Source organism: Eleginops maclovinus, chromosome 11 (assembly GCF_036324505.1).
Source record: "Eleginops maclovinus isolate JMC-PN-2008 ecotype Puerto Natales chromosome 11, JC_Emac_rtc_rv5, whole genome shotgun sequence".
Lineage (NCBI taxonomy): Eukaryota > Metazoa > Chordata > Actinopteri > Perciformes > Eleginopidae > Eleginops > Eleginops maclovinus.
In genome coordinates, this window is record NC_086359.1 from 9,425,599 (window position 1) to 9,442,133 (window position 16,535).

The 16,535-nt window shown below is 42.1% G+C and overlaps 2 protein-coding genes across 2 annotated transcripts; one reads left to right on the forward strand and one right to left on the reverse strand.

Moving 5' to 3' along the window:
• The first annotated feature begins 748 nt into the window (after positions 1-748).
• On the forward strand, positions 749-10,281 carry pik3c3 (phosphatidylinositol 3-kinase, catalytic subunit type 3). Its single transcript, XM_063896241.1, has 25 exons — positions 749-1,124; positions 2,071-2,259; positions 2,427-2,570; positions 2,740-2,869; positions 3,808-3,894; positions 4,089-4,184; positions 4,267-4,338; positions 4,560-4,664; positions 5,165-5,257; positions 5,390-5,575; positions 6,009-6,139; positions 6,603-6,684; positions 6,893-6,960; positions 7,044-7,149; positions 7,253-7,369; positions 7,674-7,805; positions 7,909-8,037; positions 8,233-8,302; positions 8,529-8,593; positions 8,674-8,758; positions 8,843-8,917; positions 9,006-9,174; positions 9,439-9,529; positions 9,634-9,759; positions 10,025-10,281. The coding sequence occupies exons 1-25, from the start codon at positions 1,060-1,062 to the stop codon at positions 10,037-10,039; spliced, it is 2,628 nt and encodes an 875-aa protein (XP_063752311.1). The 5' UTR covers positions 749-1,059; the 3' UTR covers positions 10,040-10,281.
• Positions 10,282-11,577: 1,296 nt separating this feature from the next.
• si:dkeyp-75h12.7 (uncharacterized) lies at positions 11,578-16,175 on the reverse strand. Its single transcript, XM_063895823.1, has 7 exons — positions 16,007-16,175; positions 15,682-15,802; positions 14,648-14,817; positions 14,277-14,455; positions 13,820-13,982; positions 13,336-13,460; positions 11,578-13,233 (listed from the first exon to the last, which is right to left on the reverse strand). The coding sequence occupies exons 1-7, from the start codon at positions 16,056-16,058 to the stop codon at positions 13,141-13,143; spliced, it is 903 nt and encodes a 300-aa protein (XP_063751893.1). The 5' UTR covers positions 16,059-16,175; the 3' UTR covers positions 11,578-13,140.
• Between the last annotated feature and the right edge of the window lie 360 nt (positions 16,176-16,535).

The window sequence follows — 16,535 nt, forward strand, 5'->3', positions numbered from 1 at the left end:
GGAGGACCCCATAAAACAAAAGATGAGGATTTTCCTTACAAACGCCTGTTGCCCTTCACGGATGTGCATTTCATTAGTGACAAGTGCGTTTTAATTGTGGTGAACTCTCTGTGAAATGAAAGTTCAAGGGGCTGTCATCATGTTTTGTAACAGGATTGTTTTTGATGGGAGTTTTTAACAGATAATACATATCTTCCATATAGAACAACTGCAACCTGAAAGTCCAGTGAATTTATGCTGTAAAAACTTTATCTGCATATTTTTATAGCTGTGTGTTTTTTCCAGCAAATAACTAATAATACACATACCAATTTCAATGTTTAGTTTAGAGTATGCCAAGTTCACATAACCCAAAACGTTAGACTAGGTTAGATTAGATATACTTAATTGATCCTAATTTGGGATTTTTCTTATTCTATTCTTATTGTTATTTCTGATTATAATTCAGATTCTTTTGTCACCGCAACATGTAGATAAAACATTGAACGTGAATTAAAGGTAAAATAAAATAGAAAAACAGTGGAATATCAACAAATGAATCCACCTTTCGCCTTCATTGGGGTGGAGAACACGTTAATGTGTGTTTGGGTTTTGCTGCTACACTCTTGGGTGCACTGTCCCTTTAATAAGCGTATCTTAAACCCCGCCTCTATTCTACTTCCTCCTTGGTACTTTCAGACTCGATTAATCAAAACACGATAAAATGATTGCTTGTTGAATTTATCTATCCTGCTGCATCGAGTATCGACTCCTCTGGCCTGGCTGTAGAATTTGGCCTATGCTGTGTTGTTGTGTGTAGCTTATCAAAAACATTAAATCATGCCCGGCAAGACAGCGGTTAAAATAATGTCTTTACCGTGAATACACACACTACAAGTTACCCTTTTAAACTTGTCTACAGGCTTACAAGTTAGCTTTCCGTGTAAGAGGTAGTTTTAAACGGTGTTTTTGTGCCGAGGCCTTGTCGCAAACCCAACCGCTCGCCAAGTCTCGTATAACAGTCCGGGATTTCATGTTTTTCAGGTTTTTTATTTCATCTAAGTGTTTTTCCGTCGGAAGATGGACACTGATAAATTCAACTATGTTTACAGCTGTGACTTGGACATCAATGTTCAACTTAAGATGTAAGTTTTGTACTTCTAATGCGTCGCTTTTTGACTCAGCAGTGTAACTAATCTATCTTGTGACTTGACAGGATGCTGGTGTGTTTGTGTGTCAGTGTGTGTGTTGGACGACATGTGTGTATTTGACTTAATTTATATGACTTTAAGCCTTAAATGATGTCATTACACACTGTTTATCTATCGGGGTTTAATCAAAAGGGACAAGTAAATATCACATTTTGCTTTAATAATCCCAGGGACATGCGTTACATGTGTTTGCAGATGTATCCTTACCCTGTTTCCACAATTGTTTCATTTATCAGTGACTCTGTGGACATAATAGGCAAGAACTTTGATAATTAAATAAGTCTTCATCTGGCCAACAGGTAATCATTTGCTGGTGCTCTATGATTGACGTTGTAATTGTAGATGCATAGGCATTGTATGGACACATTTATCGATTAATGGAGAGAATAATCACATTTTTGTTTCTAGTGTGACCTATATCTGTAAGAAAAGTAGTCCAATACTCACATTTGTGAAGGCAAAAACAATCCATAGTATCCTAATAGGATAAATAATAAATCCTAAAGGGGAGACTTTACAATAAGCCCTTTGTGATTTGTTAACTCTCTTAAAAAATGTGTTTGTTATTAAATAATGTCTGTTTTATCACTTCCCCTGTGCACGCCACATGGAATAAATAATCAGAATTTTCTGGATTTATAAAACTTCCAATTAACTGTCCAATAAGTCTTCTACATAAATGGGTTTTAATCATGATTATCCAGAATATTAACAACAGGAAGAGGTAACATCTGGAATTTAAGTTAAATAAATCTAAGCCTTCCAAGAAAGTTGACTAATTTTACTTATTTGTGAGAGAACAAGTTAAGCACTCTTGATAGCCTCAGAAAACACCATCTCCCCTTCCTCACCACTTTCCCTGTCTCCTCTCTTCTTCCAGAGGCAGTTTGGAGGGGAAACGCGAGCAGAACAGCTACAAAGCTCTGCTCGAAGATCCCATGCTGCGGTTCTCTGGCCTCTACCAGGAGAACTGCTCGGACCTCTACGTCACCTGTCAGGTGTTCGCTGAAGGAAAACCTCTGGCCCTGCCCGTTCGCACCTCGTACAAAGCGTTTAGCACACGTTGGAAGTGAGAACACATCTGTCTCTTATTTCATTTCAGTCACTTAGCAGACTAACCCAATTTGATTCCATTGTAAACATCTTTGTAATAAGAATATGTTCACCTTTACTGTTAAGTGGTAGTTCTTTGTACCTTTTATCTCTGTCTTCTTACCCTCTCTTCTCTCTCTACAGCTGGAATGAGTGGCTGCGGCTGCCAGTCAAGTACCCAGACCTTCCCCAAAGTGCCCAGGTTGCTCTCACAGTGTGGGACATCTATGGACCCGGCAGAGCCGTCCCAGTTGGAGGAACCACTGTCACCCTGTTTGGCAAATATGGGTCAGTCTAAACCTGTTTCTTACAGTAAAACAATGTTGGAATATTCTATATTTTGCCACCAGCATTAGTATTTACTTCACTTTACAGCTGCACTTTGTAAGACTTGAATGCACAAGTTCAATCTGAGCTGATATGTGGTTTAAAAACACATCCTCCTGTTGTCTTCTAGTATGTTCCGGCAAGGGATGCATGACCTGAAAGTCTGGCCTGGTGTGGAGGGAAATGGAGGAGAGCCCACCACCACACCCGGACGCACCAGCAGCAGCCTGACGGAGGACCAGATGGGCAGACTGGCAAAGGTACGATACTCTATGTCTGTGGACAGGAGGATAGGGTTAAGGATTGGATAGAAAAGCGATTTTGTGTGTCACTAAACGGCTAATTTAAAGGATAAGGGAAAGAATTAAGATTAGGGATGTACAAGGAACATTGTGTGTGTGTTGGAAAAGGAGATTAACTGAACAGATACGAAGGTGTGTCTAAATCATCATCTGTTCCAGGGCCCTGACCTGGAGATACTAGGTGATGTGAGTACAAGTGGAGGCGTTAGTGTTGGCACTGCAGTATTTGTGCGTTTGTGTACTGTATGTGCGTGTGTGAAAAAGGCCATGGTCCAAACGTATTTGCAAAAAATCCCCTCATCATTCACTGCTTCAATGAGGATTATCACATTGAAATAGACAAAGCTCTTTACTGCAATACATTTTGACTCAGATTTGTGTGAACACTTGTCTGTTGAGTTGTACGGCTGCGTTTTGAAAGCATCACACACATTGGGTTTTTATTTGTTCTGCTGTTGCCATAGGTTTGTGTGTGTGTGCATGTTTTTGTTGTTTATGTGGACACATGAAAGTTTGGGCCAACTTTGTGAAATATTTAGTGGTGGGCATCAGGGAGCTCGTTTCAATTCAGTTTATCTGATTGGTTGTTAATTATTTCATTCTCAAAATACATATTTTTTATCAATCCTGAGGGCATGGAACCAACTCTAACTAGGGCTAGTCTAGGCTTCTTGTTCATGTGCTTACACTCCTGACACCCCCACTGGTGAGTGGATTGGCTGCTGAGTGTGTGACCAGAGATGCTGGATTGGCTGCTGGCACTGGATTTGTGCATGATTGGGCGAGCTGTTTGCACATCAGCCACCACGCTACACAACCTCTGTATTTATATATTTACATTTTGATGAACCTTTTTTTTCTTCCTCCCATCTTCCTCACTTTCTCTCTCCATGCAGCTGACAAAGGCCCACCGACAGGGCCACATGGTGAAGGTCGACTGGCTGGACCGTCTGACCTTCAGAGAGATTGAGATGATCAACGAGGTGAGTGGGTTTCGACGGACTCTGTTTCAAAACAGCATTTCTTTTTTGTTCCTTGAGTGGAAAAAGTAATGTTTCCTCCACAACTAAATAATCATAACAACTATTTAATAAAATGCCGTAACGTTTTAGAAAGAAATGCATTGTTCTCCAACGGACGAAACCTCGTGACTTTAATCATCCTCTTTTCTCCGCAGAGTGAGAAACGCAGCTCTAATTTCATGTACCTCATGGTGGAGTTTCCCCGAATCAAAACAAATGACAAGGAGTACAGCATTGTGTATTATGAGAAGGTATTATTTCTAGGTGGAATTGAGCATAATATCTGCCTAAAACACACTGGAAGTTATGATACTGATGGTGTATTTCACTCAGGATGGAGACGACACATCACCGGTTCTCACCAGCAGCGACATCGTCAAAGTTCCTGACCCACAGATGGCGATGGTGAGAGGACACACACACACACACACACACACACACACACACACACACACACACACAATCACACAATATACAAAACATAATGTATGGTGGCTATGTGTAATGAGCAGCAAAAGTAGATGCTCAATAGTTTAGCATTGCCCATTTATGTACATATTAAGCATGGTTAATCTAGTGTATGAACCTATATATTAACTATTGTTCAATTCATGTTGCTTCCACAGGAGAACCTGGTGGAGAGCAAGCATCACAAGCTGGCTCGTAGCCTTCGCAGCGGACCCTCGGATCACGACCTGAAGCCCAACGCTGCCACAAGAGACCAGCTTAATGTGAGTAGCCGGCAATTCTTCAACACTGGAAAAAGTTATTACATCAACCAATTATCTCTCCAACAGTATCATTAGTGATTATTTGTCTGGAAAATCAGCTCTAGCTCTGCCTTGCAGTGCTCCTACAGTGAGTGTTACAGATGAATGTAACTCAGTACACAGATATTAATACTCCAGGGTGTTTCCTCCGGGTGTTACGCTCAGTTAAAGCTCCTTCATTTTCAGGATCAAAGAAGGATATGAAAGCGTTTTAACTTGCAGATAAAGCTTTTATGAAACCACATTTACAGCTGTCTTTTCTTCCCTTTTCATGCAAGTCTTACCTTGCTTGACAGCCTTTGTTTTGAATATATCATCTCAGATGTCATACATTTAATATACATGTTTATATGACTGCTACTGCTGGTTAGTATGCATTGGTTTGTCTTCACCATGCCTACTTGTGTAAATGGCTGACCTTGATTTGATGTGTGTGTGTGTGTCTGTGTGTGCACCATCAGATCATTGTGAGCTACCCTCCAACCAAGCAGCTGAGCTCTGAAGAGCAGGACCTGGTGTGGAAGTTCAGATACTACCTCACCACGCAGGAGAAGGTGGGTGTCTTGCTATATTGTTCTCCACCCTACCCAAAGCTAATCATGCTCCTCTATCAAATCTCATCTCTTCATCATGTTCAATTCCTCCTCCTCCTCCTCCTCCTCCTCCTCCTCCTCCTCTCGCTGCAGGCCCTGACAAAGTTCCTCAAGTGTGTGAACTGGGATCTGCCCCAGGAGGCCAAGCAGGCTCTGGAGTTGCTGGGGAAGTGGAGGCCGATGGATGTGGAGGACTCCCTGGAGCTGCTGTCCTCCCAGTTCAGCAACCCCACGGTCAGACGCTACGCTGTGGCGCGCCTGCAGCAGGCAGACGATGAGGTAGGAGGACTGAGAGGGGTCGGGAGGTATACGTGTGTGGGTGGGAAAGGCTGACTCCGGCTGTGTGAATACGACTTTTAATTCTTCTGAGACAGAGTTGTATTTCTAAGTTTACTTTCCAAAGTGTACTTATAATTTAGTTATGATGAATTATGAGTTTGTATCCTAATGGTTCATTGCAATTCGCACCTATTTTATGTCGTTTTGGAAAAAAACGTCAGCCAAATGAAACGTAATATGATGTAAAGATTGATAAGTATCACTACAGGTGAAGGGAGAAAAGGTATTCTTGATTTGGGTTAAACTGTTGCCTTTTTAAATGAATAAACTAGACATTAACATAAAAATATCCCTGTTTTTAAATGATAAAACTGAGCTTTAAATCCCAAAATATAAAACATCTCTTATACGTTGCCCTCTGCTCTCTCTGTAGGACCTGCTGATGTATCTGCTCCAGCTGGTCCAGGCGCTCAAGTACGAGAACTTCAGCGATATTCAGGGCGGCCTGGAGCCAGGCAGCAAGAGAGACAGCCAAGGGCTTACAGATGAATCCACAATGGACAGGTCAGTGCTCGGCTGGGACGTTAGAGCAGCTTACTGTGGATCGTAAATGAGTCGGCACTACTAGGAGCTCTGACAGAAGCGGGGCACATGTGGAGCCTCTGTCGGGATTACTCGGTAAAGATGTTACACTGAAGAGTGAAGAAATAGTTGTACCTTCCAGATTTCTTTTTTCCTTGTTTTGTTTTTTACAGCCTCGATCTAAAGTTACCTCACAATTTCACACTGGTTGGGAGAGTTTTTGCTGCTTTGGCGGAATTCGATTATTTTGCTTTCAGGATGCGTCATGAACTCTTAGGGTTTCGTGATTTTACTGGCATCAGTCCGACAGCTCCGGCCAGAATCTTTAGGCAGAGCACTCTCTAAAACAGTCAATACTGAACACACTAACTCATACAGTTAAATAGAATTGATTGAGTTTTTAATTTCCATGATCTCTGATTGTTCATGGTTGCTCTTTTTTTAGTTCCCAGATCCTGTCTGGCACCTCTGGATCTTCCACTGCAACACAGAAAGGCAAGGAAGGAGCCGACAGTGAAAATCAAGAGGTAAGAGAAGGAGAAATGGTGCTAAAAAAGGTAGAAGTAAACCAGGAAACGTACTGTCTCATAGAGGAATACAGTTTAATACGTGTAAATCACTACCTGACACATAACAAGTGTAAGCAACATGGAGTCAGGAGCACAGTATTTGTCTAGAAATGTATTCCTATTCCCTCAAAGAAGCAGGGCTAACTGTGTCTGTGTCTCTTTGTAGCAGGACCTGTGCACGTTTCTCATCTCCCGAGCTTGCAAGAACTCCACACTTGCCAACTATTTATATTGGTGAGTAACAGCACAAAGGATCTATGTGTATAATGGCTGAAAAGAAGTCCTTGTGTTTACATTAACCTGTGTGTCTTCATCAGGTATGTGATTGTGGAGTGTGAGGATCAGGACACCCAGCAGAGAGACCCGAAGACCCACGAGATGTACCTGAACGTCATGAGGAGGTTCAGTCAGGCTCTGCTCAAGGTCAGGCACAAGATATTGTATACCAACACTTGAAGAAGGTTTTCGAACGTTTCTCTTTATCAAATGTTTAACTGTTGACACACCCACTTCCTCTTGTCTGCAGGGTGATAAGAGTGTGAGGGTGATGCGGTCGCTGCTGGCTTCCCAGCAGACGTTTGTGGACAGACTGGTGCAGCTGATGAAAGCCGTGCAAAGAGAAAGTGGAAATCGCAAGAAGAAGGTAACAAGAAAGTCCCCTCACAAGCAAATAATCCCTGAGGGTTTACCTATTTCAATTGTTATCATGTTTCTATAGTTTAAGGCAAAACGCTGTTCATTACAGGTCATAATGTGCAGATCTGTTAACAAATCGTTCAGAACTTGTACAATTTAACATATTTTCACATGAACATGCAGTTTCTCATTGAAACATGCACACTGTTTCCACTGATTGTGTCAGTTTTCTTTAAACTGTGAAAGCTCGTGGGCACACTGATCCCTGCTGAGCTGTTTTAACAGCAGCATGCCTTCCTGTGTGCTTGCAGACGGAGCGGCTGCAGGCTCTGCTGGCTGACAACGAGAAAGTGAATCTGTCAGATATCGAGCCCATTCCTCTCCCTCTGGAGCCTCAGATCAGAATCAGAGGCATCGTCCCCGACACAGCTACACTCTTCAAGGTACAGAGGGAGTCCTAACAAATCCCTTTATCACCTGTCTGCTTTGTCTGGACTAAAACCAGTACCTGTGTGACCATGAGTCTCTTCCCTCTGTGTGTGTCAGAGCGCTCTGATGCCAGCTAAGCTGATCTTCAAGGCAGAGGATGGAGCCATGTACCCGGTTATCTTCAAACATGGAGACGACCTGAGGCAGGATCAGCTCATCCTGCAGATCATCTCTCTCATGGACAAAGTAAGAATACTTTATAGTATGATAGCAGGTTTGTGGATGGGTTTTGCTTTCTATGAACATCTTTCCAGCTGATTAATAATGCAGTCTTTGGATCCAAGACGTTCCTCTTTTATTTATTATATCTTGAGTGAAATGTTCAGATAAATACAGTTATGCGTTCCTAATGTCTTCTCTGATTTGTGTTTGGGCTTACAGCTTTTAAGGAAAGAGAATTTGGACCTGAAGTTGACGCCGTACAAAGTATTGGCCACCAGCACCAAGCACGGTAAGTCGCTATAATATCTCTATGTAATTCATCACTCAAAATACACTCGTATAGACCGAATAAATACAGTAATGAAGGCTTTATTTGCCAGATATGTTAGAAAAGCAGCAGCAGTAAATTCAGTTCCTAAAAGAACAATGAAAACAACTTAACTGGGGGTTAAAAATATGTGTTTTCATGCTATTTCTTTCCAGGGTAACCCCCTAAAATAATATGTTCGTTCCAGGTTTCATGCAGTTCGTTCAGTCCGTCCCAGTTGCTGAAGTCCTGGCTACTGAAGGCAACATCCAGGTGAGCAGAGTTGTAGAAACAATCAGGATAAGCTGCGAACAACATACCTGTCCTTTTATTCACATACTTTGTTTCCACAGAGCTTCTTCAGGAAGCATGCCCCCAGTGAGAAGGGGCCGTACGGCATCAGCTCCGAGGTGATGGACACCTACGTGAAGAGCTGCGGTGAGTCCCAGAGCTGTGTGAAACATGTCTGATGCACCACCTGCTGAGCTGTTTGTTGATATTATCCCTCTGCTTTCCCTCCAGCTGGTTACTGCGTCATCACATACATCCTTGGAGTAGGAGACAGACATTTGGACAATCTGCTGCTGACAAAAACCGGTGAGGAAAACATTTTATTTTGTAACGTGTATTTATTTCCACCGTAGTTCACAGAGCAGTTTCTGAATTCTAACTCCTCTTGATTCAGGGAAGCTGTTCCACATCGACTTCGGCTACATCCTGGGTCGAGACCCTAAACCGCTGCCTCCGCCCATGAAGCTGAGCAAAGAGATGGTGGAGGGGATGGGGGGCATGCAGAGCGAGCAGTACCAGGAGTTCAGGAAGCAGTGCTACACCGCCTTCCTGCACCTCAGGAGGTACAGAGACCGGACGAATACACAAGCAAATAGAAATACCGTGTTTTAGCATTACAGCTATAATTATGTACATTTTACATGAGTGCAAACAATCCTGCCTGATTTAATACTTTGCCGAAATTTAAAGAATTAGAAAGGATTGTTGCTGTGAATAACAACAGCAGTATGGACCATCAGCAGAAAGCCCCAGCTCTAACCGACAGAACCGTGGTACAACCATTTTGTAGGGAAAGTCAAATATTCTTCTTCCCTCCTTTTCTTCAGATACTCCAACCTGATCCTGAATCTGTTCTCTCTCATGGTCGACGCCAATATTCCTGACATCGCCCTGGAGCCTGACAAGACCGTGAAGAAGGTACGTTTGTTGTTGCTGGAGCTTTGTGATTAAACTGTCATATCAGGAATCATGTTAAATTGTGGTCGTATGATTTATAGTTGTGGTTTTCTTTCTGCCTCCAGGTGCAGGACAAGTTCAGATTGGACCTGTCTGACGAGGAGGCCGTCCACTACATGCAGAGTCTGATCGATGAGAGTGTGGGCGCTCTGTTTGCTGCTGTGGTCGAGCAGATACACAAGTTTGCTCAGGTTTGCTAACTTAAAAAAGACATATTGTAGCCTTTCTTCATCTCTGATACTTGTTCTGTTGTTGCCTCCTTATTCCTCTACAAAAGGTGTAGATTTTTAACCTGTTTTTCTATTTTTGGATGTATTTTCGGTCAACCGCTGGTCTCGTCTCCACCTTTAATTTAACTCAGCGTTAGGTTTAACTGAAATCAGGGCCCTTTAACTATTTAAGACCCTCAACGGTAATGTTTTAAATCTAAGAAACTGTGTTCCTGTCTCTTTTCAGTACTGGCGCAGATGAGGCTGAACTGGACCGAACTTTGTCAACCCGAGCACACGATGGGATCACGTGCTCGACCCCGTGTGTGTATGAAAGAAACTCAATGACACTGTTAGAAAGGCCAAGAATGCACTGCCAACATTTACTGCAAGATGGTTAAACAAGGACATGGCTTTCTTTGTTTGCTTATGTATATATAATGTATATTAATTATTAAATGAATGAATGAAATGTATGGCCAAAATAAAAAATTGTTGATACAAGTGTACGTTTGTTTTTTACCATCCCAGAGCGTGCTGCTATGCAGGGTTTATGGCCCGAGACATGTTTCTAAATTGAGCATTGCTGACCATCTGTGGACGGTCCTTGGGTCGATGATGGGGGTAAAAACAAGTCCAACCCCCAAGAGGGTTGATGAGTCACAGAGCGAGTGACTAAGCATTTCCTGCCACATGGGGAAAGAACAGAAGGAACCGTATTTTTGAAGGTCCTTTTTTTTGTCTGTTAATGACCACTTATCTAAAACTGAATTATTGCCCAATGATCTAAAACAGACAGCCGAATCTAATTTATAATAATGCACCTGGTGACACCGTATGCTCTAACTGGGTTACTCTACCTTTGAATAAGCTTAAGTCATCCGGGAGGGACTCGGAGTAGAACCGCTGCTCCTTCGCGTTGAAAGGAGCCAGTTGAGGTGGTTCGGGCACCTAGTGAGGATGCCACCTGGGCGCCTCCCTAGGGAGGTGTTCCAGGCACGTCCAGCTGGGAAGAGACCGAGGGGTAGACCTAGGACCAGGTGGAGGGATTATATCTCTTCGCTGGCCTGGGAGCGCTTTGGAATCCCCCAGTCAGAGCTGGTTGATGTGGCCAGGGAAAGGAAAGTTTGGGGCTCTCTGCTGGAGCTGTTACCTCCGCGGCCCTGACGGAAAAGCGGGAGAAGATGGATGGATGGATGGATGGATGGATGGATGGATGGATGGATGGATGGATGGATGATTAAGCTTTCAAATGAATAGGTTATTGAACAGTGGAGGAAGGTTGAGTACATTTATTACTTTAACTTCACTCGATTTTTACATCTCCAACATTTCTAAGGGAGATATTCTCTCGAAGTCACTGAATGTGTAAGATTGTGCTACTTCTTGCGAATAACATTACAGTATTTGCACAAAAAGGTATTGTTGTTTATTTTAATATTCTTGTGATTCCAAGTTGTTTTTTCTGATATTTTCGACATACTATAAGAAAAGATCAGATGTACTTTATTGATTCCAAATTGGGAAATGTTTTTATTGCAGCAGCATACAAAAACAAGGCATTGCACAAAAATTAAACATTGGAAATAAACTCTTAAATAAAAACATCTCAAAATAGAAACAGAAAATATACAGATGAAAAACACAAAACACTATTATAAAAAATAATGAGTAGCAAGTAAGTGTCCAAAAAGGGTGAATATTAAGATAAATACTGAGAATTTCTGAAAAATGTCCAAAACATTTCTGAAAAAATTGGAAAAAGTCAAAATTCTATGATATTTTAAAATATTTTTTCCATCCACCCTAATATCCGACAAAGGATTCAACAAGTGGCCTTTAAAACAAATGTTTCATTAAAGTACTTCAGTAAACACTTAAAAAAACCTTGATACACTTTTACCTAATTCATGAACCTCCTCTTTAACATGCATAACGTTTTCAGTTCATGCAAAATAATCATGAGCTGATTAAAAATGCTGTTGATATATTAGAGAACATAGCAGAACAAAAACAAAGGTCCAACACACCAGCTCCACTGTTGTGTAGTCAGGTGCTCACGCTCACACAAGCCAGCTTCCTGCTTCATGCATTCATCATCTCTCCACAAGCAGAATAAGCACTATTATTAATAAAAGCCAAACACACTGGCTTGTATGTTGAGCTTTGGACAACCCCCCAGGTCTCTGTGGACTCTGGAAAAAGTAGAAGGGGAAACAAACAATGCTGGATGGCCAAACCTCCCCAAAGGCTCCCCAATGTTGCGGAAAGAATGCAACACCAGCAAAACAGAAGGCAGGAAAGCGAGATGTCAAGATGTTCCTTGTTTTCATGCAGGAGGCAGAATGAGGCGTCAGTCACGGGTAAGAGGAGGCAACTGTGAGTCAGAAAGAGCTACCCTCTGTTATCACTTTAAAAGGAGCTGTTGGCTGCACGTGGGGGGTCAGACCTTCTTGTTTATGAAGCTGATGGACCGGCCTGTTGAGTGTCACTGGACCTCAGCACAAAAACGCAGAGGGGGAAGAACCACATCCAGATTTTTCACTGAATCGGTGGTACATGCACAGGAAAACAGCTACTTTTGGACGCATCAGATAAACTATTGCTGCTCCATTGGTAGCTCTCACTCACCAGTCGATCCTCTGACCCTCGTAGTCTGACTCATATCGGACAAGCAGTCAGAGCCAGAGGAATGTGCTTACATGATTAAAATGGGGATGACGGGCGCCAGCTAAACATAATTACATGTTAGAGGTCACCTGAAGGCTTCAGCAAGGAATTCAATGTTGGGTCATGACCTTTTTAATATTCATTCATTGGTAATTAATGGACTATTCAAAGTTGTCAGGAAATGAATAAATGTAAAGTACATAACGGCATGAAAAAGGATCCATCAATGAAAGACATCTCAGCACAGTTTGCTCACTTTGTATCTCATTATTTCAGTCAGTAAACAAAACCTAGTTTGCATATAAGGTCCCTTATCCTTTTAAAACTTCAAATGGACGTGGAGCAGCCAGGCCCTTCAGACCCCCAATGAAGCTACTGAACAACACTCAGATGGGTCTCTAAGTGAATCCCACGTCTCTTCAGAAGACATGGCTGGGATTTGATACCATGTGTGTCGAGGTTTGCTCCTTGTTGGACGAGCATCGATGGAGAATTGAAATCCTAGTCTGTCTCACAGGACTTCGACTGTGCATATCTCAGACAGAATCTCCTTCCCTTCACATCTGCTGACATTTGTTGTTATGTTGACAGGGCTGGTTACCGCATCCTGGGATCAACCAAGCGTTTTTTCCCCAAAGTAATCGAGATGGGTTCATCCAAACCTCTCTCAAGTCTTGGCAGTGTAGAGATAGTCTATGTGTGAGGGGCAAATTCCAAATGGATGTCACAAGGGTCAACAGGGACCGGGGAAAGGGGAACCATAGAGTCTGGATCCTGAACAGGCGCCTTAAAGAAAGAATAAAATAAAAGATAAAACAATCTGTCAAGGGGAAATATGAGGGAGTACTTTTGAGTTGATGAATTCTGAGAAGACAAACTAAAACATACCGGAGTCTTGGGTTGATTTTCAGAGGCTGGTGCAGCTGGTTTAGGTCTTTTCAGAAACACAGCGAGAAGAGGAACAAGGAGCAGAGAAGTCAATCCGATTCCCAGACACACCGCGGGCAGCAGCACTGAAACACAATTTAAGTTGAACACGTTGTTACCCCAGTAAACAAACAATACTGCAGACTCTTAAAGACACTGGGGACTAGATACATAAAGAGCGAGGCTGCAGAATCGATCAGCATTGGCCTTTTGAACTCTTTTCATTTTAAGAAAAACAAACAAAAAAGTTTGTGCAAAGTCCAGAAGGTTTCTTAAAGCCTCTAAACTGCACAATGACCCAACGTGGAGTCCTCTGGGCCACTTTTTAACCTTCATATGGGTTAAAATGTGATGTATTTTAAGGGCATTGTCAATAGTTTGTGACTGGATAAACAGCCTCAAGGCTACAAAAGTTAATGTGAAAAATCGTCAGTCGTTCTCTGACCTGATTTGGAAACCGTCTCGACACACTGAGGGGCTGACTTCGGAGAAGCCGCCATGGAGAAGGTCGGGAAGGAGAAGTTGGCCACAGCGCAGTAGTTCTGACCCGGAGCCAAGCCTGAGAACTCCACATTGGACACCACTTCCTGGGTCCAAACCGTACGTCTCTGCAAGGACACAAAGCACTGAGCTTTTCAAAAATAAAACCAGAGATTCATCACAGTATTGTTCTTGGGATTTAGTATCATTAAAGGGTTTAATAGATAACAAAATAGAGCTAATATGCATCAGTATGCATCTGATTGACGGCCTTCAGAAATGGATAGATGTACCGAGCAGCAAGTGTGAACGTTAACTCAATGGGAATTTAGCAGGAAAGGCTTGCTATGACTAACTTTAGATCAAATATGAAGGCGTATTAAATATATATCAGTATCAACTCAACAAACAGCCTGTCAGACCTGGTACTCGGAGTGATTTTGCTTGTTGTACACAGTCACAGTGGTCCATGGGTCGATCAGTTCAGAGATGGGACAGCACCACCCTAGAGAGCACCTCCTGGTGGCTGCACAGGGGAACTGCACCTTCACCATAAGATGGTCGTCTTTCAGAGAGACCAATACAGAGGGAGGGCTAAAGGCTGGAGGGGGCAAAGGAAATATGGTCAATTATCTTAAAGCTCTGGTGTCATATAAGCCTACAGTTTGTTCTACTTTTAAAAAGCAACAGTTTAAAACCATGTTTCACCCAGAGAGGGGAACCTGCGGCTCTCCCACTCAGTATCACAGGTCTGAATTCATTTTATTACAGCATACTGCAGTTTTTCACTGACTGAAGTCACTGTAGTCAAACTTCAGCGGCCTCATCCAGACGGTGGAGCTGGGGCTGAGGTGGACGCCCAAACGGATCATGTTATACAACTCAAAGTTTGAGAAAGCCGGGGAGACGTCACAGCTGCGGGACGAGATCCAAACGCACCATGGTACTTCCTGCCAGGGGTCCCTGCGAACAAAGGAAGGCACATTACAAGTTGGCTGTGTGCATGAGCTAACCAGAAATAAGCTCTCTGCAAATCACAGGCTTTCAGCAGCGCATGGTTTTTATGCAGGAGCAATTTAAAGCATTCAGCAGAATAATGTGGTTTATTAATAGACTTTTAGCTGCAATAACGCTGCCTGCTCAGCCTTTAACTGGAAAGGTTTATCTTATTCATATAAGCCTTTTATGTCACGTAGTTTAAAGTTATAGAATCTATCCTGAGTGTACTACTTTGTTTTCTACTTCTAAATTGACATTTCTTTGAATGACAACTTTGATCTGTGGACCTGGTCAACTTAAACACTGATTCAGATTTTATGATTTAGTAGTTTGTCTACGTGATATCTGAAACATGACCTGCACTCTCCTTCTGAACACATACATGTGTATATTTTAAGAAGTACTTTCGTTACTTATCTGTATATATATTTTTTAGTTTTTAGAATGTTTCATTTTAAATGTGTTTCATATCCCTGTGTGAACCTGCACTGTTTTTCCTCTTCTCTGTTGCTGCATAAACACTCAAATTTCCCCACGAGGATTAATAAAGGTACATCTTATCTTATATATTTTACCTTTTTACTCAGTAATGTACTCATCATATACATTATGAGCATCTACTATAATCAAAATGAGGCATACAGCTACATGAAATATACTTTGAATGCATAGACAAGTAAAAATGTAAACCAAAATTGTACTGAAAAAAGTTAGTCGGTTGCAAGAAACTAAACATTTGGTGGAATAAAATTAAGTGTGGGGTAAAATATTTTCTTTTTGCATATACTTGCTAACTGTAGACACAGACACACACACAGAAGGACTTACCCCTGCGTCTTTGTCTGCACGGTATAGGTGGTATTAGGACTGGCATGGGGACAATCCCACTGCAGGAGGCATCTTAAGTCCAGTGATTCCACAGCAGTGTAGCAGACTGTCCCATTCGACCCTGGGAGGTTCGCACGAAACAAGCAGACCAAAATAGCTCACTCACTCAGATGCTTATTGACCTGTTACGTCTACTTGTCACAACTTTGTTGACTTGAAGTCTGAGGGCTCTCAGCGGAGATGAGGGCTTATTGAAACACAGGAGCAGCTACACAGAAGTGAAATAAAGATATGTGCTAACTTGTCATAAAGCTTCAGTACTTACCAGTAATTAGCAGGGCGACCACAACAAACAATCCCACCATGGTTAATTCCATTGACCTCGGGTTCAAGAGAGAAAAATAGTAACACACAGCCTGTCCGGTGCTGTAGGTGACCCAACACTACCTTTAGGGACAAGACAACCAGTAAAGAGACACACTGAGGAGGAGATGCAATAAGCTGCAGAGGGAAGTGATAGACTTGAGTTAGCAGGAAGGTGGAAGGGGTGGAGAGATAAGGATTCAATTGAAAGCTGGTGATTTGTAAGAGAGATGAAAGGCTGTAATCTACTTAAGAGTAGGATGAGAAGTTTGGCAGAAAGACAGACATTGAGAGCTGAGGATAGAAAGGACAAACTTGATTCATGGCCACAATTAGATATGGAGGGTATACAGTTACTATTCTCTTCTAATGAGGAAATGACACCATTTTAAATATCAACCCAAACTTAACTGATAAAAACCATGGAGAAATAAAACATGTATCTTTTTAACCTGTTCTTTTTATAAAACAGAATTAGAAATAACTAAAAA